General features: G+C 34.9%; 3 protein-coding genes across 3 annotated transcripts in view; all 3 read right to left on the bottom strand.

The window, feature by feature from the left end:
• Positions 1-5,904, bottom strand: part of LOC123670803 (ice-structuring glycoprotein-like) — a 41,022-nt gene extending 35,118 nt beyond the window's left edge. The window contains exons 1-2 of the mRNA XM_045604358.1: positions 5,772-5,904; positions 5,016-5,717 (exon numbers count right to left, since the gene is read on the bottom strand). Coding sequence (XP_045460314.1) covers positions 5,016-5,717; positions 5,772-5,843 — 774 coding nt within the window. The 5' untranslated portion in view covers positions 5,844-5,904. The remainder of the gene's footprint in view (positions 1-5,015; positions 5,718-5,771) is intronic.
• A 5,892-nt stretch (positions 5,905-11,796) lies between these two features.
• On the bottom strand, positions 11,797-12,990 carry LOC123670798 (cuticle protein-like). Its single transcript, XM_045604353.1, has 2 exons — positions 12,839-12,990; positions 11,797-12,755 (listed from the first exon to the last, which is right to left on the bottom strand). Exons 1-2 carry the CDS (start codon positions 12,848-12,850, stop codon positions 11,892-11,894), a joined length of 876 nt encoding a protein of 291 aa, XP_045460309.1. The 5' UTR covers positions 12,851-12,990; the 3' UTR covers positions 11,797-11,891.
• A 5,031-nt stretch (positions 12,991-18,021) lies between these two features.
• Positions 18,022-20,597, bottom strand: LOC123670801 (larval cuticle protein A3A-like). Its single transcript, XM_045604356.1, has 2 exons — positions 20,243-20,597; positions 18,022-18,821 (listed from the first exon to the last, which is right to left on the bottom strand). The coding sequence occupies exons 1-2, from the start codon at positions 20,252-20,254 to the stop codon at positions 18,153-18,155; spliced, it is 681 nt and encodes a 226-aa protein (XP_045460312.1). The 5' UTR covers positions 20,255-20,597; the 3' UTR covers positions 18,022-18,152.
• Positions 20,598-25,337: the final 4,740 nt, after the last annotated feature.

Below are 25,337 nucleotides of genomic sequence, written 5' to 3'. Positions count from 1 at the left end.
ATCAGCAGATCGAGAAGACCATGAAACGGGTCTTCCCCGACGTATCTGTCTAGTTGAATGAGCATTATCGAGGGAATTCCTCACTTCTAAACCGAAAAGGTCCAGCCCATCATGTTGAAAATAGATTCCTGTAATAATGGCTTGTAGCATGCCGGGTTAAATATTTTGTAGGAAGTCAAGATGAACCGAACTTGCCAAACGACTGTCAGAAATCTAAATATTAAACACGCCATCTTTGGTGAACTGAGCCTCGTCTATTTTCCTTACGCATAACTGTATTCGTGTATTTACACGAACATAATATAATCACACGGGCGTAGCCAGGGGGGGGGGGTTTTGAAGGTTCAAAACCCCCCCCCCCCCCGAAATGTTAAAGATGTCAAAAAAACTGTTTTTTTTTCAAAATCTCGAAAATATTCTTTGATGGAATTTGTAAAAAGTGAATGAAATTATCACTCTCAGTTCAATTAATTTATTTATTTATTATTTAAATTAACGTGTCTCGACAGCTATGGTCATTGACACAAAATCACATTGAAAGTAGTCAATATTACATTAAAAAAGATTTAAATAATAGAGTACAGTTCATTATCTTTGAGAAATCGTATGGTTGCTTCGATCTGGGTGGGTGAACTTAGTACATCATGCAGGTGCTCTTTGATACCATATCGTCGGCGTGCATCTCCATAGTATGGGCATAAAGTTATTAGGTGTTTCACAGTCAGACGTTCGTCGGGGCAGTGTTCACAGTTAGGAGCATCTCCTGAAGACATAAGAAAGCCGTGGGTTAGCTTTGTGTGTCCCATTCTAAGTCTTCTCGCCACTATTTTATCCTTTTTCTTCATATCTGACTTTATGGGGTCGTGCACCATTGGTTGGATAGAGTGCAGTTTTTGATCGGTTGCATCCCATTGCGCCTGCCAGGCATGAAGAGCTTCCAACTTGATTTTATTTCTCAGATCAGTTTGGAGCTGCATATCTATTACAGGGGAGTCAGAGGTTCGTGCTAAATTGGCTGCTGTGTCTGCTTGATCATTTCCAAGTATGCCCACATGGGATGGAGTCCACACAATAGTGATTGAGGCGTTTCTGTCTTCCATAATATTATGACACTTTTCTTGGATTTTTTGCACCAGTGGGTTCTTGGAGAAAATATTGGTGATGGACTGTATTGAAGACAACGAATCTGTGAGGATTCCAACTTTGCTACCAGATGTTATAGGCGTAAAGAGTGATTTGTAGATTGCATACAGCTCTCCTGTATTAATTTGTAATGTGAAATTTGAATTAAATTACCTCTACGTAATCCAGTCAATTTGTGCTCACATGTGCCCCTCAAAGGAAAGTTATGGGTTAGTTTGATTTTTTCGATCGTATGTAACGGGTGTTTTTTTTCGAGGTATATAACTTTAAGTTGGCATTACTGTTCAAGATGGCAACCGATTTAACGGCTGTCAAGTGATTTATTCTCAGTTCGGTTTGGCAATTCATCATAAATAGACTCACGCCTGAACAACGCTTGAAAATAGTGCAATTTCATTTCGAAAATAATGGTTCTGTGCGGAATATGTATCGCGCACTACTTCCATTAACGATGAAGCACACTTCTGATTGAATGGCTACGTCAACAAACAAAACTGCCCCATTTGGAGTGAAGCTAATCCTCAAGTGTATGTCGAAACAGCGTTACATCCAGAAAAACTGACTGTTTGGGTGCGCTTTATGGGCTGGTGGAATCATTGGTCCGTACTTCTTCAGAAACGATGATGGCCAGAACGTTACAGTCAATGGTGATCGGTATAGAGCCATGATTACTAACTTTTTCATTCCTGAATTGAACATCCATGATGTCCAGGAGCTGTGGTTCCAACAAGACGGCGCAACATGTCATACAGCTCGTGCCACAATCGATTTATTGGAAGACACGTTTGGTGACCGCCTAATTTCACGTTTTGGACCAATTGGCCTCCAACATCTTGTGATTTAACACCGCTAGACTACTTTCTGTGGGGCTATGTAGAGTCATTGGTCTATGCGGATAAGCCACAAAAACTTGACCATTTGGAAGACAACATTCGCCGTGTTATTGCCGATATACGGCCACAAATGTTGGAAAAGTCATCGAAAATTGGACGTCCAGATTGGACTACATTCGAGCCAGTCGTGGCGGTCATATGCCAGAAATCATATTTAAAATGTAATGCCACAAGATTATCTTGCGGATAAATAAAATTCATATCAATCGAATAATCCATCGTTGTTTTATTGTAATTTAAAGTTCTATAGCTCTAAAAAAACACACCCTTTATTTTTTTGGGTTCTGAATCCGAATCTGAGATTTAGCACCAAAATTCTGTGACGGAACAAAAAAAAATACAAAAAAAATTTAATCTTCTGACGTTTTCTTCCATAAAGTTTTTTGTCCGAAAAACCTGGCTCAAACGATAGTTCAAAATTGGCGTATTATATCTATCTCTGCTAAAACTCAGTTGATGGGGTAGTTTTAATTTCTTCGATTTATTATCTCTGTTTCTGGGGTACAGAATTCAAAGCTGAAGTTTGCCACCAAAATTTCATGATAAAACATTGAAAAAAATGCAAAAAAGGTGATAACTATCATTTTTTACCGGTTTTTTGCATATAAACTTTCTACTCATAAATTTGAATTTGAGTACTCTGTTGTATAAATACTACGACGGTATTTTTTTCCTAAATATATTTATAGGAATCGATGTGAAGAAATAAACTAAATTTCAAAAAGTGATTTTGAAAATGCTTCTTTTCTCAAAACATACTTGAAAAATAAAACTAGTGAAAATAGACTGAATGGGTTGGCTCTTTTAAAGTTGATATATTTAAAAATAAAAACATAAGATTTTTTTTATAATATGTAAAACCACCCCCCCGAAACTGAAACCTGGCTACGCCCGTGTATAATCATATTCTCTATTTGTCAAATTGATCATTTTGATGATTCCAAAATTTCATAACAATATGGAATACAACCAATAGGTAATAATTATCTCAAATTTCAGTTTTCAGTATAGAAAATAGCCACGAAACATGATTTTTCTTCGAGTACATTTTTTTCTGCTTTTTATTGTTGTTTCACTGAAAAACTCTTTCATATATTAGCAAATTATTATCATATACTAGACGTGCACTGTGTTCCGGAGAAGATTTTTACTATTTATATTCATTTACGAGTTTTACGAGATATCTTCTGAAAAAATCAAATTTTTCGAACTTTGTCACCCAATTTCAAAAATTGACAATGATTTTAAATTCAAAATACAAAGTGATATTTTTAACCTGAACACTTCAAATGAAAAATAATGATTCCGGTCCTAGAATATTGAAAAAATTAATATCTCTCTAAAATGAACTCGGTATGTGTCAATTACATCCCAAGTTTCGATAAATTCCGCCCATAAGTTTGGTTCTGATGATGGTTTCAATATTTTCATGAATATGCAAACCCACCCTATAGCTTTCTGAGGAAATGCAGGAATTAATTTTTTGCTGTCAATCCGTACTCACATTTCTCACTTAGTCCTATTCAACCTCTGGTAAGAGTATGTACCTGGATTTTCACCATAATTTGACCCCCCCTTTAACTTTGTTACTAAAAGAGGTACAAAAAAATGTTTTCTACAAAAGTTTCACGAAATCGACTAGAGTTTTTTAAAATGATTTCACAAAACGAAATATATACAGAGTGATATACATATTGATTGCAACTTTATTTTTTCAAATGGAACACCCTGTATATTTTTCTATATTTGACTAGCTCTTTTTCCCCTGATTTCGAATTAATAACATATGTTATATGCCTATCTCTCATTCTGAGTACCACAGAGTTTCAAATTTTAAGAACCACCTGGCATGCTCAGTAATCAGTTATCCAGTGGTAGGCTGCGATAACTCAAAATGCCCTTTTTTGAGTTATCTTGTTGGCAACGATATGACATATAGTCAAATTGCCAACGAGATAACTAAAAAAACGGCATTTTTAAGAACCACCTGGCAGGCTCAGTAATCAGTTTTCAAGTGGTAGGCTGCGACAACTCAAAATGCCTTTTTTTGAGTTATCTTGTTGGCAACGATATGACATATAGTCAAATTGCCAACCAGATAACTCAAAAAAGGGCATTTTTAAGAACCACCTGGCATGCTCAGTAATCAGTTTTCAAGTGGTAGGCTGCGATAACTCAAAATGCCCTTTTTTGAGTTATCTCGTGGGCAACGATATGACATATAATCAAATTTCCAACGAGATAACTCAAAAAAGGGCATTTTGAGTTATCGTAGCCTACCACTTGAAAACTGATTACTGAGCATGCCAGGTGGTTCTTGAAATTTGAAATTCTGTGGTACTCAAAATAAGGGAGATAGGCCAAACATATGTTATATATTCGAAATCAGGGGAAAAAGAGCTAGTCAAATATAGAAAAATATACAGGGTGTTCCATTTGAAAACATGAAGTTGCAATCAATATGTTGACCACTCTGTACCTATATATATATATATATATATTTCGTTTTGTGCAATCATTTTGAGAAACAATAGTCGATTTCGTGAAACTTTTGTAGAAAACATTTTTTTGTACCTCTTTTAGTAACAACGTTAAAGGGGGGGTCAAATTATGGTGAAAAACCCGGTACAGTTACTTTGAAGTTACGCTCTTGTGAATACTCGGCTGACGTTGATTCGATATAATTTTAGTGAAAATGCGAAAACACTGTCAAATTCTGTGAGTTACCGTTGCTTTTCATCAAAAATTAATATCGTTGGAACAGTTAAAATTCACATTACAGAACAGCCATACAGTCTCAATCATTACATAGGAACGAGTGCATGTCAACAAAATTTAACTAGAGGAAAATTTATTTTTCCAAAATAAATAAAACAATATATTCAAAAACGAATAAGTCAAAATTCTCAATTAATGGTGGTATAGAGCTGGAGTGGAGTAAGAGATAGCTGGTGCAGCAGCATAAGCTACTTTGGCAACTGGGGCAGCGTAGGAGATAGCTGGTGCAGCGTATTTGGCTACAACTGGTACGGCGGCTTTGACAGCTACGGCAGCTTGTTCTTTGTGTACAACAGCGTTGAAACCATTGTGAGCATCAGCGGTGTATTCTACGGTACGTTTGGTTCCATCGGATTCGATGAGGGAGTAGCTTCCTTGGACAACATCACCGTGACGAGATTCTTGTTGGGATTTGCTGTCTCCGGTGTGGGGGTCGTTGACGGAGTATCCAAAATCGTAGTTAGCTGGTGCTTCTGGTTCGGCAACAATAGTTTTGGCAATTGGGGTGGCGTAGGCAAGAGGAGCAGCGTATTTGGTGATAGCTGGGGCGGCAGCATAAGCTACTGGAGCGGCGGCATAAGTATGGGCAACTGGAGCAGAGTAAGTAGCAATAGCTGGGCTTGAGTAGTGAGCTACTGGAGATGAGATGCTGGAGTAGGAAACAGCTGGAGCGGCATAAGTTGCAACTTTGGCTACAGCTGGTGCAGCGTAGTGGGCAACTGGAGCTGAGATGCTGGAGTAGGAAACAGCTGGAGTGGCGTAAGTTGCAACTTTGGCTACAGCTGGTGCAGCGTAGTGGGCAACTGGAGCTGAGATGCTGGAATAGGAAACAGCTGGAGCAGCGGCATATCCCAATGGAACACCAGCACGGGCAACAGCCACAAGGGCGGCAAAAGTAACGAACTGTAAAAGGAAATTTATTTTTCATAAATTCTCACTTAGATGGGAGCAACTTACTTTGAATGCCATTATTGAAGCGAACGAGATCGAATGATTTTGGCTGAATCCGTTCGAGATATTTATACTCATCACATGCTACTCTAACGAAATTCGGCTATTCTCTGTCACCTTTCACCAACAGTCTTGTTGAAATTTCTCACTAGGTTCAAGTAGATGAACTTGACCTAATCAATATCTCGATTAAACTTCCACAATCATTTGAAAATTCACATAATTGATTGCATTCTTGAGTGCTCCTCATGAAGGCGTCAACTGCACCTTTGACGACCACAGAATTGCATATAGAAATATGCCTCAAGCGTATGAAAAGCTACATGCTTCAAGTGACAAATTTCCTCATTTTTTCAAATATTCTGTTTAATTCTTATTTGTTTCAGATATTCTATATATACACGCAAAATTTCAATTTTGTGGGATCTATCGTCATAGAAATAAGGGGTTTTTATTTTTGGATATTTCACTTGAAAGTTTTCATGTTCTGATAAAGTTGAATAAAATTTTTCACTGAGCTCGATATGGTTATTTCCTATATCCTCGCAATCAGCTTGAAATGTTTACTCGAATTTTCTATGATTGTGGTTACACGATCACAGGAAATGGCAGTTTTGAAATTAAGAGACAAACAAACCTAAAAAAAACTTAACCGCGGATTTGAGTCCTGAATCAACCCTGAAAATTTTTTTACATCCTTCTGTTCGAAAGTTATCGTGTATTCGAATGGACGGATATACAGAATGGAATTCGAGGATGGATTCATCATCAGTGAACCTTATCATTAGAATGGGAATCAGAAAAGCTTTTATGAAACAACAAATAACTAGGTGCTTTATATTCCAGATAAAATTAAAAAAACTCAGTGCAGTGGCCTGAAAATTTAAAACTCTTTTGCCAAATGGTATAACAATGCCCATGATACTAAAATTAATGTTAAACTGGTTAATTTAGACCTTATAGTCTTGAAAATTATATAAGATGATACTTTTTTTTTGTGACACTGTCTCATTTAATTTTCATGAAAATCAAATTTAGATTAGTGTGATTTGAAAGCTGCTATTATTATTATTGGAGTAAATTGTGTATTTTTTCACATTTTTTGAAATGGACGAAATTCAAAAATGTTGTTCACTTGGTTATTACAAACTTTTTCTGTAGATTTCAATGTGACTTCTTTTTTAATGAGAATAGCTGTGTGTATCAATATTGATTTTCACGCTAGAGGGTGGTTCTTTTTCTTATGTGTTTGATATCGTAGTTTATTATGCAAAATGTCATTTGAAAGCATCCTTTCAAGTTTGAAAGCGCTATTGTACTTCTGACGGAAGTTATTAGAGTTTACATGTTATCAACGCACAGTGTTTCTAGAAAAAAATTCTTGAAACTTCATCAACCTACATCTCAAAATGCAGTACTTCCTGATAGTCGTTGATACGAAGTTTTTTAAATGTATCCATAAATTGCTCCCCTAAGTATTAACGTGCTAGTGAAGAACACGCTGTATATCATTTTTAGAGCTGTTCAAGTGGATATCAAATATCAATCATTTGTTTGAAGTGTACAGAATTCACCAAGATGAATCAGAAAGGTACTATAATAGTAAAATCATGGTAATGATGAATTGAGTTTATCGTTATTAAGTATTCATCAAGCCAACTAGCTTGAAATTTTAACCAACTACTTGACTTGAAAATCAAGCTCTTGAAAAATTGCATACTTGAACTTGACTTGATTTTAGATATTTATTGCTTGACTTGATATCAGGCTACTTGATATTACTTGAGCTTGATATACACGCATCGCATGGCATATATTTCTGCAATCTCGTGCACGCTTAGACTAAATAGGGGGATTCCTCGAGCGCCGAGAGACTGAAGCATTCGCCAGTGTGAATTTATTCTCACATTTCTATGAAATATATTGGTAGTAGTTTCAGAAATCTAAAAGCTGGAGCCACATTGAAAATAAAGGTTTGAAAAACTATTGAAATTAATCAATGTTTTTATTCAATATGAAAAAGATCCGGAAAAGAGAATATTAGAAACAAGAAAATAGGATTCATTCAAAAAATATCACACACTTACATTGTATGTGATTATATGAAAAACTATAAAGAATGGAATTTTTCTCAGGAAGAGACGAAAGACGCTTTCGCCGAAATGTCTTATATTGGAGGGCGGCATTTTCTACTTTTTCCGAGAAATCCGAATTCCTAGAAGTACCGGGTTTTTCACCATAATTTGACCCCCCTTTAACTTTGTTACTAAAAGAGGTACAAAAAAATGTTTTCAACAAAAGTTTCACAAAATCGACTAGTGTTTTTTAAAATGATTTCAAAAAATTAAATATGTGGGCAACATATTGAATGCAACTTCATTTTTTCAAATGGAACACCCTGTATATTTTTCCATATTTGACTAGCCCTTTTTCCCCTGATTTCGAATATATAACATATGTTTGGTCTATCTCTCTTATTCTGAGTACCACAGAGTTTCAAATTTTAAGAATCACCTAGCATGCTCCAGTAATCAATTTTCACGTGGTAGGCTGCGATAACTCAAAATGCCCTTTTTTGAGTTATCTCGTTGTTAACGATATATGACATACGTTTTCCATTATAAATTGGAACTCTAAAAAGGGCATTTTGAGTTATCGCAGCCTACCACTTGGAAACTGATTACTGAGCTAGTATGCTCAGTAATAACTCAGTGGTTCTTAAAATTTGAAACTCTGCAGTACTCAAAATAAGAGAGATAGACCAAACAAATGTTATATATTCGAAATCAGTGAAAAAGAGCTAGTCAAATATAGAAAAATGTACAGGCTGTTCCATTTGAAAAAATGAAGTTGCATGCAATATGTTGCCCACCCTGTATATATTTAATTTTTTGAAATCATTTTAGAAAACACTAGTCGATTTCATGAAACTTTTGTTGAAAACATTTTTTTGTACCTCTTATAGTAACAAAGTTAAAGGGGGGTCAAATTATGGTGAAAAACCCGGTACCTTTGTATTGAATAAATTCAATTAATTTTACAGATGATTTTTTATATCAAATTAACTAGGGTTGGGCGAGGGGCGCATTCGAATGTAAAATAATGGTTCATCAGCATCATCCGATTGTTTTACTCAATCATCTTGGGGAAAAAACAAAATGTTCAAGTGTTTCATAAAATCGAAACTCAGCAGAAGAACTTGAAGCTGCAGGGCGTGCTCTAGAGGGGCGGCAAATATTGGAGTGTGTCATTTTCTACTTTGTCCGAGAAATCGTAATTCCTAGGAGAATGGATTGAAAAAATTGCTATACGTTTCGAATATATGATTTATAGTGATTTAATTTATGTCTCTATTCCAAAAAAGTTGATATTATCGCTTCTTTTATACAAAAGATTTGGTATCAATAAAAGTGTTTTTTGCAAGGTTTCTTCTCATTTAATAATTTTTTTATTTATGTGACACTACACAATAAAATTGCTACAAATCAAGTAGCTTGATATTGATATTGACTTGAGCTTGACTTGCAATCAAGTCAATCTCAAGCCAAGTAGCTTGAAAATCAAGCCAAGCCGTGAATTCCTTATTGCATCCATGACTACAAATCAAAAGATTAACCATTTACTCCACACTCAACTATTTGAGATCATCTGATCGAATCAAATCAAACGGGCTAATGAGAAATATCAACTGGCATTTCATTCATTCAATTGATACATTTATGAATATTTCATTCTTATTCGAATGCATCGATGCCCTACCCTTCAGAATAATAAGACCTTTCATCATAAACTAGACGGTTGAATTTCTTATTCAATTTGAACTTGACCTAATGTGATGCGAGAACACGTTTTATCTTTAATCGACCGAGCAAATAATTCATTGTCGAAATACGAAACTTGCGCTAGCTCATTACAGTTCTTATAATATGTGGATTGATTGATTGTACCACATACTCTCCCTTGAAATTTCTCCTGAATTCCAAAATCATGAGTATCTTGAATGAAATGATCATAGAAATAGGCGTCCCATTTCCAGTTGACGTTGTATTTTTTTTGACACAATTTCATTGAAATAGATTTCACCTGATGTGCATTTCTTCGATATATCAGAGAAATCTAGAGTCGGGTTACAATCTAGGTATGTAGGACTCCGAAACCTTCAATAATACTTATGGCAGTAGTAAGCGAAACATCAGCTGAAAAATCCACTAGACTAAGGCTAAAATTCCGGAATTTCAGAATTCTTTCGAGATATCCGGGTATGAAAGGTTCAGCATAATAGAAATATAGTCTTTTACGAAAATATAAAATTTTGATTATTTGAAAAAAATGAGGGAGGAAACGTAGGAGAGCATGGAGCGAGCACGTGGAAAGAATGGCACTCAACAGGATAGCGAGAATCGCACGGGATGGGATCCCGGAAACCAGGAGACCCGTGGGTAGACCACCCAAAAGATGGAAAGACTCCTGGATCTCAACATCTAACGAATCGCATGATTGAGTTGGAAAAAAATAGGCTGTGAGCCTAAAAACAGGGGAACAAGAAGAAAGAAATCTTTGGTATCGTTAGTAAAATGTTACATATAGTATAATCGACATTTATAATTTATAAATTTTTCAGAATTATATGCATCGCGAAAGAGTTATAATTTTCTCAGTTGCATTTAATTCATATATAATTTATCAAACTAATGGTTTATTTTATCATATTTCTCATTTTTGAACAAAAAATGATGTTCATTAATTTTGCGAACTTTTGAAATTGCTTTTTCGAGTTGAAATTAATTCATAGGTTTCCTCAATTTTAAAGTAAATTCAGTTCTACTGAACTATATAATTATAATAAGAGAATTTCTCTTCTGATATCATTTTCACGGAACTAGCGCTTGGTAATAATGAAAATAAGGGAAAACAAGTGGTACAGTGTAACTATTTTGAAATCTTTCTAATTTATAAATTAGGATTAAATGACTACTCAATTGTTTCATTAGACACTGATTATATTCATTTTCTTCATACTGTGACTTTCTCAAATTATGCAGAATAAGAACTAAATTCTTAACAATCTGTTATTTGTTCGAGGATAAGTGTTAAAAAAATTGGTTTAATTTCTTTTACATTTGATTGGAATATTAGCTATAAACAAGAGTTGGCATATGATAGAGCCATGCTGAAAACTGACATTAAATTCAAAGTGGACATAATATTATAATGGAACTGAAATAAGCACAACAACAGAAACTAACCCCATTGCTAAACTCATTGTCACCAATCACCTCATTCGATACGTCTCTACTTAGTCTAACTTTCTCTGTTATATCATTGAGTTTAAATCTTTTATTTTATATAGTTAAGGATAGTAAACAGTGGATTGTTATTTGGTGAAAAGTCGAAATTTAGCAGATAATCTTTTCCTACAACTGCTATGAAAAGTAGCGTATTTTCTATAGCTTATTCAATTTCATTTCACATACTGTGAGAAATATTATTCCACACGGCACTCTGTTCACACCTCGCATGATAGGCCAATGAAATTGGGCTTTTGAGAAGTGAGGAAATGAACAGATGCTGTCAACGAAGGTTATTTTGAATTGAATTAAGTACATTACTTGAATTATTTAAATTTGTGCTGTTCTAGAAAAGTATAGTGCGCAATATGTGGCGAAAGTCCTTTTCTCACTTCCACACTCATGAGAAAAGTTGGACTTTTCCCACTTGTTGCCCAATATACTATTTCTTTTAAACATTTCAATACCTTCGATATTTTTGTTTGAATAAGTACCCTAGCAATATTAACTGACGTTGTGTATTGAAATATTGTAGAAAACAGCTAACAGTGATATATCTGAAATGGCACTGAAACACAAAAACAAATCCTACACAAAATACAATCAAATTTTGCAACGATCTGAGCTACCCTCAGAATTAAGCGGCAGGAGTTTTATGAGTTGAAGATGATTTTCCTGTATAAGGTAGGATGGTTTCACGTATATCATGTATGTATGAATGTCTTATAAAAAATCCAACAAAATAATTAGGAAGAAATTTATTCATGAGTCACTCAGGCATGTTTGCCAAAATAAATAAAACAATCTATTTACACAACAATTGGTCGATATTCATCACTTAGTGGTGGTAGAGAGCTGGAGCAGCAGCGTAGGAGATAGCTGGTGCAGCAGCATAAGCTACTTTGGCAACTGGGGCAGCGTAGGAGATAGCTGGTGCGGCATATTTGGCAACAACTGGTACGGCGGCTTTGACAGCTACGGCAGCTTGTTCTTTGTGTACAACAGCGTTGAAACCATTGTGGGCATCAGCGGTGTATTCTACGATACGTTTGGTTCCATCAGATTCGATGAGGGAGTAGCTTCCTTGGACAACATCACCGTGACGAGATTCTTGTTGGGATTTGCTGTCTCCGGTGTGGGGGTCGTTGACGGAGTATCCAAAATCGTAGTTAGCTGGTGCTTCTGGTTCGGCAACAATAGTTTTGGCAATTGGGGTGGCGTAGGCAAGAGGAGCAGCGTATTTGGTGATAGCTGGGGCAGCAGCATAGGTGTGAGCAACTGGAGCAGAGTAGGTCTGGACAGATGGGGCATAAGAGTAAGCGTGGGCAACTGGAGCAGAGTAAGTCTGGACAGATGGGGCATAAGAGTAGGTGTGAGCGACTGGAGCAGAGTAGGTGGCTACTTTAGCAACAGCTGGTGCAGCATAGTGAGCTACTGGTGATGAGATGCTGGAATAAGATACGGCTGGAGCTGCAGAATAGGTTGCTACTTTGGCTACAGCTGGAGCAGCGTAGTGAGCTACTGGTGACGAGATGCTGGAGTAAGATACGGCTGGGGCTGCATAGGTTGCAACTTTGGCTAAAGCTGGTGCAGCGTAGTGAGCGACTGGAGCTGAGATGCTGGAGTAGGAAACAGCTGGAGCTGCGGCATATCCCAAGTTGCCAGCACGGGCAACAGCCACAAGGGCGGCAAAAGTAACGAACTGAAATGAAGTATGGTTTAAAATATATCCTCATATAAGAACAAAATAAATGTTTTCAGTTTGCATATATTGCTTCTACTTACTTTGAATGCCATGATTGTAGTCTACCAAATGGAATGAATAATCTGGTATTCCATCAATCTATATATACCAATTTCATATCAAAATGACGAAATCGTTCGATCCCTGCCTTCTCGAGTTCCATGGACCTTTCACTGGTAGCCAGACACCCGAAATCCCAACTGCACTTGAACTTGACCTGAAGCCGCGAGAAATATTGTTTCATGGTTACCCAGCGGGACAATTATTTCTTGTAAGATCATAACAATTACGCTATAATTCCATGTAACGCCTTCGAATGTGTATCAATTAATGTTACCTATCGAATTCCATTGAATTAAGTTGTTAAATCAATTATAATTTGTTCGTATTATTCTGGTTTAATATCGGAGATGCATTTCGCAGAATAAAATCAGCAATTATTGTTCTCTATGATTAATGTATCATTCTTCCGGATATTTATTTTTTGGACTACCGTAACTCATTTTTTTTCTCAAATATCACTAGTATTCTGAATGAGATTTTTGGGATTGAAATTACGAACTGGGAATGAAACGATCAGTTAAATCGGATCTCACTAATTCATTTTTAAAAATGTTTGAAAAGAATAATGGGAGGTAATTTATATATCATAATGATTTCGATATGATAGCGAAAGCAATTTTATAATAACCATTAATTTCACAAACTATTACTTCTTCAAGTAGGAGGTTGTTCAGGAATCCAAAATATAGTGCATTCGGCCGTATTGAAACTTGAAAGTACATAAATTTACTCAGTGTATTCAATACATTGCATGGAGGTATATTAATTTATTTCATATTTATGTAATAAAGATACCTAATAGAAACTGAATACATCTTGAAAGGGCTTTAAACTGAATTCCAAAGGCTGTTGCAAGGGTTGCAAGAGTTTGCGGATACAACTAAACAGAATTTGTTCATAACTGTTTGAATGCCATATTGCAAATGAAAATGATTTTTTTTTCATTCCAAAACAAAAGTTTATTGGAGCTAGTTTCGGTGGTATCGCTGATCAGGATGATAAGGTACCTCAAGAAAAATGAGTCATCAAGAAAAAAAATTGGTTCAAAAAATGTTTATACTATTGCGTATCCTGATGCAACCATCCGTTTGAAAAAAACCTTTTTTATATGTATAAGGCGTTATTTAGAATCTGCAAATATTTTCCATCAATAACGCTTGTCCACCAAGCAGATCAATGTTTAATTTCTTAGGATATTGTATCCTCAATAATACACTCAAGTGTTCATTTCTTTGGACTAATATCTGGTTCCTGCTCTCATCTCGATTTTTTTTATCATCACATAGGTTGATTCAATCGTATAAAACAATGGGAAAATACTAAAAATTGTTTGACCGGCAAACAATATTGATCAGGACTAGAAGATATGTGCATAATCAGCTTTCAAAATATATATTTTCAGAGTTACTCTGAGTTCATGTTATCAAAAGACAAAATCGGTATTCGACGTTCTCTCTTTTTTTTTTCATTTTAATTAGTTATGTTCGAAGTGGTGCTATTTCATAATGCATTTACATAGGTACACTATACAGGGTTTATCTCAATAACACCGAAAAAATATGGTGATTCTGTGATGAAATGAAGATGGAAATTTGGTATAAAATCCCCCCGGAAAAGTTACACCCCTCCATAGATAAACAACAAAAATTATAATTGTATTGTAGATATTCGACAGGTTTCTGTTTATTGTTTGTTCACTTTTGTTTTAGTGGTAAAAGTCTCAGCCCAGTAGAATCAGAATTTGGTTGGCCTTGTTCAATAAAGTGTTATTTAACATGAGCTTGCAAAGCTTAATGTTTTTCTCGTAATTGCCCAAGTTTTAATTGAACTTTTGGAAATGAAAATGTAAATAAAATAGGGCTTTTCAGCAGTGTTCTTTCAAAAAGATAATTTTCATCCAAAAAAAAGTTGTAACAGAAAATATTTTAGCTGTTGACTATTTCAACCCCTTCCAAGCATACTTCTGGGTTGAAAAAATTCCGAAATGTGTAGATTTATCAACAAGTAATATTTATCAAGTGGAATAGGGAATATGGAAAATAAAAAAAAGAAATTTTTTAATTTTCGGAGGGAAGTAACCTTTTCGGGGTGAGGTTTTTAGAAAATTTTATACCAAATCACCTGAATTTTTATCATAGAATCACCCCTTATATTTTTTCGGTGTTATTCGGATACATCCTGTATAATTGTCATTCTAACTTTAGTACATTACAGATCAGCATATTTCAGTTGATGTAATGCACTAATTTTGAGTTTTCACAGAAAAGATTTTGCTGTCGAGTGAACATGATTTGAGGGATGTGCCTGAAGTGGAGATGGGACCAGGAATAAATAAATGAGGTTCTTTATTTTTAAGAGTTACATGAAACTGCACGAAATTGAATGAAATATATCTTAAATTTAATTTGAATCCAGAAATTCTTGTATTGTATAGGGTTCTAAGTCAATAAGGTACTTCCTGAGTTCTCGTTTGAAGGTTTCGAGTGATCTTAGTCTTTGTAGTTTGTTTGGTAGATTATTGAAAAACTTGATACATCTAAAGTGTGTTACTTTTTCTGAGAATGTCTATGAATTGGATACATGATGTAGTTGGTTCTCGTTGAATAACTATGGCTTTCTTCAGTTTGGAATTCCCTTGTATTTTGCGAGACAAATATCAAGCACTCATATACAGAGAGGGCCATTGAAAACGAAACAGCGGCTCTGTAAGTCGGCAGAACCGAGTTATATAAAAACGCTCGGACACGTCAACACATTTTCGAGGGGGACATCGTTCGCGATGAAATTCACCCGAAATACATTCCATCCCTCGAAGCTGTGACCGCCACCCCTAAATTTTTAAATGGCACCATATGGCAAGTGATGCCTCATTTGAAAGGTAGTTTCCTTCTTAATATCAAACAACAAAAATAAATTAATTCTATCGATTCGTTTTCGAGATATAGGAACTTGAAGTTGGGAAATAACTTTTTATTCACTCAATCGTTACCACGAAGAGCACTTGAAATTTCAACAAGTTTTTAGAGAAAATGTTTCCTGGAAGTTGGATTGGAAGAAGAGGCGCTATAGGGTGGCCAGCCAGATCTCCAGATTTAACCCCACTCGACTTTTTTCTGTGAGGTCACTTGAAAAACAAAATCTATGCAACCGAACCAGAATCTCTGGAAGATTTACGACGTAGAATTATTGAAGAATGCCGTCAAATAACGCCGGCAATGCTACGAAATGTGAGGTCTCATTTTGAACAGAACTTGTACTATTGTATGGAAATGGGCGGTAAACAGTTAGATCATTTAATTCCTTGACAATGATAATTATCTTTAAACAGTTGCAATGTTAGATCTAATTTTTATTGATTGAGTGAATAAAAAGTTATTTTCCAAATTCAACTTCCTATATCTCGAAAACGAATCGATAGAATTAATTTATTTTTGTTGTTTGATATTAAGAAGGTAACTACTTTTCAAATGAGGTATCACTTGCCATATGGTGCCATTTAAAAATTTAGGGGTGGCGGTCACAGCTTCGAGGGATGGAATGTATTTCGGGTGAATTTCATCGCGAACGATATCCCCCTCGAAAATGTTGTTGACGTGTCCGAGCGTTTTTATATAACTCGGTTCTGCCGACTTACAGAGCCGCTGTTTCGTTTTCAATGGCCCTCTCTGTATGTATAAAGCGTATATTGTGAAAATTTTGTGTTTCTTGGAGACTCCTCTACAACTTTCTTTAGCTTTCATTTTTGTAATGGATCTTGTTGCTCGCTTTTGAATCACAAAAATATGCTGGATATCTGAGCTGGACCCCCAAAATACGATACCGTATTTTGCTATGGCTTCAAAGTAGTCATAGTAAAAGGTCTTTGTTGTTGACTCATTCATGTGGGAGGATATACTTCTTAGAGCATATGTTGTTGAGTTTAATTTTCCCGACACATACCTCACGTGTTCCCCCCAATTCAGGAAGTCGTCCAGCTAAACTCCAAGGAATTTTGAGGATCTTTCTAGCTGTTGTATGCTGTTTCCAAGGGTAATCTGTTCCGCTTTGATATGTTTCGTCCTGAAAAGAATAGCTGTTGTGTTCTACTTATTTATTTAGAATGAGTTGATAATAATAATAATAATATAGTTTATTCTCGATAAACATTAATCACAGAGGCGTGAGCCTGTACGTGATTTTTAATACAACTTATAAAATCAACAATAGCCAATATAAAACATACAAACTCAATAATAATTCTAATGTGACAGGAGTAAAGCTTCGTTTAGGATCTTACATAATGAATGGTTTTCATTCGATAGTAGTCATTTCAGAATAATATTTAAAAAAATATATAACGATCTTTCATTATGAGTTGATAATTGAATTAATTGATTTGTGTTGAAACATTTCTCAATCTTGATGAAATGTTGAACATAACATGTGGGATCCGAATTCTTAACCCACCCAACTGAATGATACGCTACTGACTCGACGAAACAAAAACTACACGATCGTTCCCAAAACGGTGGACCATGCAGTTTCATCGATATAGGGAGACGTAAGGGGAAGAGGTACTTGAGACTTAAGACTGAGACTGGAGCACGATACAAGGGGACGAGGGTGATATTCGACGTGAAAGAATAGACAGACATAGTTAGTATTCGACGTTACAGATTAGACAGAAAATGTTAAAGAATTCGACGTGAGAGAATAGACGGACATAGTTAGAATTCGACGTGATAGACGCATATGATTCGACGTGAAATATATTAGACGCAGCTAGTTAGATAATTCGACGTTAGATATAGACGGATCTACTCGAATAATCAGACAATTAGACGATTAAGAATTGGACGAAATAAAATAACTTCGATAGACGAAAGTTCAGTGGCTTTCAATTCAATTCAATTGAAGTTGAATTGTACAAAGTGTAAATAAACAATAGTTAAGTTCCGGCGGCCTTTTTTATATAAACCCCTAGACAACGATATAAAAACCCTACATAACATGTAGTGCAACTCGTACAAACCCTGAACTGAATAAAACATATGGACTTGAATGAACTTTCTCGTTCATGATGCAAATACTCTATCCAAAAATAAAAAATATGACTCTTTCACTAACTTCCCCGAAACATTGCGAAAAAATCGACGATCAGATACAAAATTAAATTCGATACTTATATCAAACTTTTTATTATGGCATTCATACAGCCTATACTATAAAAATAAATAATAAGCCTACAACTATATAAACGAGTCAACGATATAAATCAAAATGGTAACATCAGTTTGGTCAAATCCAGTAAAATTAATGGTGGTAGGTGATAGCTGGAGCGGCGGCAATTTTGGCATATGCTGGTGCAGCATAAGTCAAAGGAGCAGCGTATTTAACAATTGGTGAAGCATATGTCAATGGAGCGGCATATTTCGCAACGACTGGTACTGCTGCTTTTACAGCAACTGCAGCTGGTTCCTTGTGTACGACAGCGTTGAAACCATTGTGTGGATCAGCGGTGTATTCTACAATACGTTTGGATCCATCGGCTTCAATGAGGGAGTAGCTGCCTTGGACAACATCACCACGGCGAGATTCTTGTTGAGATTTGCTGTCTCCGGTGTGGGGGTCGTTGACGGAGTATCCAAAATCGTAGTGAGCTGGGGCAGATGGTTCAGCAACGATGGTCTTAGCTACGGGGACAATAGCCTTGGCAATTGGAGCAGCATAAGCTACTGGTGCATGAGCAACAGAATAAGTTGGAGCAGCGTAGTGGTAAGTTGGGGCAGAAATGGTGGCTACTTTAGCTATTGGTGAGGCATAAGAAATGGTGGGGGAAGAGTAGGTGGCAATTTTGGCATATGCGGGTGCTGCTGGTGCAAGATGAGCAATTGGAGACGAAATACTGGAGTACGAGTAGGCTGGCGCAGCTAAGGGAATGCCGGCGCGGGCTACAGCCAGAAGAGCTGCGAAGCTGACAAGCTGCAAAAAAATATAATTTCATATTATGCAATCTTCGTTATTCATCAGAAAATCATTTGAAAAAAATTCAGAAGAATATATTTTTTTAATTTTATGAATAGAACTCTTTTGTGTATAAAATTCAAACTGAAATCAACGAGTTGATGGGTAAATCAAAGCTTCATGGGCCCTTGCAACAATATTTGCTTCAAATTGAAAAACTGTATTAGAAAGATGACAACAACTGAAAAAAGTTAATGAGTATAGATATCCTGGAGCATTTTTTTGTGAAAATATAAAAGATGCTGATAACAAGATGAAAAAACCGTACAAATTATATCTTATGTCGTGATGCGTAATAAAAATGAGAGAGAAATTTTACTGGCTACGAAACTAAATCTACATCTTAATTCGGCTAGTTTACTGGTAGGAAGTATTAGCTACCACTCAACTAGCTAAATGCAAACAATGCTATATAAGGCAAGTGCAATTTCTTCTGGAGTACTGTTAGTACTTTCCTAGTGAACTGAAAACATTTCTAGATTACTGATACAAAGTAATGGCAGATTCGAAATTTACTGTGTAAAACAAACTTCAAGGTCTATAAAACTGTATAGGTATCTACAACACTGAATATGAATGGCTAAGAACCTTTGTAGTTGATGCTGAAAATTCAATAAAAAAAAACTAAATATGATGGAGAAATATTGACACTGAAGAAGAGGAGATCTAAATGAAATATTGAGAAGATTCCATATGAAAGTAGCCTGTATGAACGAATTTAAAATGATAAGAGATTGATCATATCATATTGAAACGAATAATTTGGTGAATTAATGTACTAGAGGGAGTTCCAGAAATTCAGAAAAAATTTCAAAATTTATTAATAAAAATAACAATAATAATAATATTTATTTGACTATTGCTATAAGCAAAATGACTATTTCCACAACGTAAAGTATGGAGAAATAATGTATGTAGAGAAAAAAAATATGAAAAGTGTGAAACAAGTATTCCACAAGAATGTAATAGATGTATAGACATTGACAAATTTTCAAAGCTATTTGTTTCAATTTTTCAATGATACTGAATGGGTTAAAGGTCTTTCTCCCAGATATGAGGGTTTTTAACAGAAACAACAGATCAATTATAATGAAAGAAACCAATGGTGTTATAGTTCTAAAGATTTTCATTCATCATAGGTTCATCTGTTTCACAATTAATCGAAAGTTCAATTTTTAATTTTGCATCAAACATTTTCGAGATTGGATTGAAAATTGTGAATATTTTTTGAAGAAATATTTTAAAATTCCAAAACAGTTTTTTTTTCAAAATTCTATAATAAATCACGATTATGAAAGAATTTTTGTTGATATTTTCCGAAAGCACCTGAATTTTCATTATTTATTTTCAAGTTAGGTACCAAGAAGCACAACACTTACTTTGAATGCCATGTTTGCTTGTGGATACTTGATCTGACATAATCCTGTATGTTGGATGTTTATATAGTGGCACAACTGTGAGGCGCGGTATGGTCCACGCCCGTGGGGGAATCTGAAGGGACCTTTCTCCTGTCCCCCGACAGGTGACAACCTATGAGACACTTCTGAAGATTTTCAAGATATGGTCAAACTTTAAAATCCTCAAACATGGAAATAATTAGTCAAACATTGATTATGTTAAATCATGATTGATAATGAAGTAAATTATGAATAATGATTTCAATATGATAATAATTGGATGATTAGTAATTCAATTCTGTCATAAATTATTTTCATATCTAGATCAGGTTCATGATCAAATCGAGAGTATTTTCTTGGATTAAAACAACTTTGAGTGAGTGAAATAGGTAGATAATAATTTATTTGATTTCATCGAGTTATCAAGAATATAATATTTGGTTCTGAAAGATGTAATTTCAGAATGATAGAATCGTCGTTAAATTAACAGAATGACTCTTATTAAGACACCTTCAACTGATTATTTATTATTGAAACTAATAAATCGCTACAAATTTAACTGGTTTCATTATTTTCTTTTTTTCAAATAATCTAAAAATTGAAATTTGAACTTTTGGAAACATAAGTTCTTACTAAGGATTAAAATCTTCAACAATTCCTGGATTATCTGGAATCAAACACTTTCAACTGAAATATCAACAACACTTTCAATGTTTCAATGTTTTCATAATCCCTAGTTTTCAGGAAGGTTTATTGTCCTAAATTTTTTTATGACAGTTATTCTATTCGCCCTTTTTATTCATATGAATGGGAATTATTTTTTCTGATTTTAAATTTTGACTGACTAGTTTGAGCGATCAGAGTTTAGAAAAATTATATAAAAAAAATAATAATTGAAGGTCTAATGTGAAAACCGAAATGTCTGGATGTCAGAGCAATAGCTAAGAGATAATTACTGAACCATGTTTGATAGTCCTTCTTATATTTAAGAAAAACAATCCAACTGGTATAAGCAGTTAAAGACCGATCTGTCTGATAAATGTTTTTTCAAAGGTGATTGGGAGAATTGATTATAATCGCATAACAAGTTAACTTTCGAAATTGAATCTCTTGAAAAGTAACCAACATGGTTCTCGTTTTGGGGCATTCTACACATTGGACAACGGTTTATGGGTTTCAGGTCTATTTTTTCATCTTTCGCGTACGTTTGACTGTCTCAATTTTGAATTGATATTGAATATAATGTATAATTTGGGCTTTCCAGACATTTTCCTAGATTCGCTCAGATCTTTTCTCAGCGACAGAATAATGTGAAAGAAGGTTGATGATTTTGTTTCGGAGTTTTTATTTCCATCTGGGTGTCCCACAATGATCAGTGCTAGGCCCTCTCATCTTCATCCTCTCAATAAATGACCTTCCAGATCATGTAATAGCTGAATGGACTGTCATGTTTGCAGATAATACTTCGTTTGCTATGTCTGACAAAACGAGTGATGCACCTTATTTTCGGTCTGAATCCGCAGATGTCATGGAAACCAATATTTAGAAGAATAATATTATGACTGTAACATACTTCTATATATAAAAATGTTTGATTTCTTAAGCTTTCTGATGGCCACCAATATAGAACTAGAAATTTCGCAGCATTGTTAGTGTCTCAGCACAGGACATCTAAGTATGAATATTCACCAAAATTTCAAAGTACAAGAATGTATAATCACCTACCTATTCCTCTTAGATAGATGGGGTTTCCTGTGTTCAGGACCAGATTAAAAAATTTGTTACCTGCTGAGGCCTACTATAGTACTAAATAATACCATGATGATGTAGATTTAATTAAGATATATTGGAGATTATATACTTTTTATGTCAAAAGGATCAATCGATTAATAAATAAGTATTGATATTTAATATAAAACTGAAATTATTATAGGGTTAGAACTATTTAGAAGAGCACTACAATTATATCGCTAGAGATACAGGGTGGATTAAATTGAAGAAGAGTAACGTTATTTAGGAGTCAATGTGTGGCTGTTAATAGATCCAAAATATCCCCAATGGTTGTCGAGATATTTCGAAGAAACTGAAAATTAGGATTTTCTTTTTTCTGTTTGACTCGTTTGTTTTTGGAGATAACTACACGAAATTCGGTTTGGAGCCATTATCCAATATATAGATTCAAATGGTGAGGTCAAATTTTTTCTATTTTCCTTTGTTTCATAGACGCGATAAGTCTATTTTTTTTCTTATGGACGCCATATTGGTTCTCCTTATGTATCACATTTACAAAAATATCGAGTCTAGAAAATTTGAACTTTCTTTTCATTTTTTTGTTTGAGTAGTAGGCTGGTGCCAGAATTGTCAAATAACTTGTTACTTCGTTCAGTAGTTATGTGAAACCATCACTCAAATTTTGTGAAAACCTTAATCCTGTTTGATAAGTAACGTCCTTTCAATTACATAATCATGCTGCTACCAACACTTCATATAGCGTACAACTGGTAATGTCTGTAGAAATTATTCTACATAATTTAAAAAACTCAAGTGATGGTTTCACATACCTACAAAGTTATTTGACAATTCTGGCTCCAGCATACTACTAAATCATTTATCATTTATTGTTGGTATGTGAAACCATCACTTGCGATTTTTAAATTATGTAGAACAATTTCTACAGACACTACCAGTTGTACGCTATGTAAAGTGTTGGTATCAGCGTGATTCACTTAACAACTGAACGAAGTAACAAGTTATTAGACAATTCTGGCATCAACTTACTACTTAAACAAAAAAATAAAGAGGAAGTTCAAATTTGCGTAGCTAGATTCGACATTTTTGTAGAATGTTATACATTACATCCCCGACTTTTGCCTATACGCGTAGGATTTCTCCTCGCCGTCGGCTTCTCACTCCTCGCTAAGAGGAACATTCACTCAATCCCAGATATTTAAAATATCAGAAGGGTAGAGCTCGGTCGTGTTCGGTCCTTGTGGTCCCCCTGGTTCTCGTCGAACTTCTGGTCCTCTTACACGTGATCCTTGGACCTGTCCTTCGCTTCCTAGGAATTTTCTCACCGTCCTTGCAGTACCTAAACGAACAGCTTTTTGCATTATATTACATATATACTCACTAAGTCCCAGTTGCTTGATATTCCTCTTGAGATGTTTGGGCACTATTCCAGTTGTTGAGATGATAATTGGAATAGTTTTCGTTGATATCATTCCCCACTGGCGCTTTTACATCATTTATTATTTACATTACATTATTAATTATTATTATTATTCGTAATTCTTTTCTTTATCACCTTAAGGAGAACGAGTATGGCGTCCATAAAAAAATTAACTATCGCGTCTCTGAAGCAATGGAATATAGAAGAAATTTGACGACATCATTAGAATCTCTATGTTGGATTATGCCTACAAACCGAATTTCGTGAAGTGATCTCCAAAACCCAACGAGTTAGATAGAAAAAAAATATCGATTTTCAGTTTGTACGAGATATCTCTAGAACCATTGAAGATATTTTGGATCTATTAACAGCAGCAACACACTGCTCTCTAAATAACACACTTTTTTTTAATTTGAGCTACCTGTATCTCTAACGGTTTTCGATATCCTTGTACTGCTCCTCTAAATAGTTCTAACTCTGTATACCTAATTATATAGGGTGTTATTGAATAAGTGCGACAAACTTTAAGAGGTACATTCATGAATAAATAATGACATTATGCTTAATAACTTTTGTCCGCAAATGTTTCGTTTTTCGAAATACGGGGTGTAAAACTTTTACTTAAAAACTGACTATTTATTTCTTGCTCTGAAACCGGTCGAGATATGCGAATGAAATTTGGTGGGTTTCAAGAGGTAATTATTACGCATTTTCTGAAATGCAATTAAGAATTTTATGTTCATCATTGGCGCGCATACGGGTAATGATCTCAATTTTTTTAAGGAAAAAATGGTATGCCTTATTTGAAATATTTCAACTAACATTTTGCGTGATAAAATATCTCTCCTGTCTTTTTTCGTAAGGGGCGCCATTTATATGCAAAAATTGAACATCTCAAATCTCGAATCTTATTCAGGAAAACAACAATGTGAAACATACAGCAATTATTACCGTATCGAAATCATCAAGTTATCGCCCCTGCATATGAAATGTCATTGATATCTGTTTGTGAAAATTAACTTCGAAGAAACATCCAGACCCAAAAACTTGAATGAATCATTCCTATCTTCGATAAGTTTACGAATTACCATAATTAATTCTCATGGGTACTAAACCAACAACTGCAATGTAGTTAGTAGCCCCGAGCCTAGACAGTAGCCTACATTTTTGTAGAAACGGAAAGTACTCAATGAAATCGTGATCTAATACTACCACAGTTTGATATAATTGTTGAATAATGCATTTCAGACTATTGAATTGATATATACTTATTTGGGCGTTACTTTGCAATTACCTTCATTGTTTCTCGCTCAATAATCAATGAGTCAACCCAAAAATAGATTTTATTTCATGCAATATCCGTAACAACTTTTTCTTATTGTTTTCCTTACATTATTTAATTTGGATGACTGGATGGTTTTTAGAAATAAGAATGAAAAAAACTATAATATAACCAGTTGTTAGATATGAACTGAATACTTTGGCTTTGCACCAAACTGCTAAACACTCAATTCTTAAAGTTCACAAAATTTTTTTCGGTTAAGAAGTCAATTGAATCAAGGGCGTAGACCCTTTTTTTTTTGGGGGGGGGAGTAATCAAAAAAATATTTTTGACAACGTTTACTCATATCTGTAATGTGAGAAAAAAAAGTTTGAACCAAATTACTCGAAATAACTTTTTTATTACCAATTCGGTTGTTCTTACCTCATACTGGTTATTCCTAAATTAGAGTTACGGACTAAAATGAGAGATTCCTTGGATGATGTTAAGAATAAAAAGTCCCATGAATATGAGCCCGCAAATGCTTTGTTTTCGAGATACAGGGTGTTTATACAATGTCGTACTTTTTAGTGATGCTTATATCATTTAATAATGGATATAGATTTGTTTCACGTTACAATTTTTCA

The sequence above is a fragment of the Harmonia axyridis genome, chromosome 1 (genome assembly GCF_914767665.1).
Source record: "Harmonia axyridis chromosome 1, icHarAxyr1.1, whole genome shotgun sequence".
NCBI classification, from domain to species: domain Eukaryota; kingdom Metazoa; phylum Arthropoda; class Insecta; order Coleoptera; family Coccinellidae; genus Harmonia; species Harmonia axyridis.
This window is presented reverse-complemented; position numbering and strand designations above follow the sequence as displayed.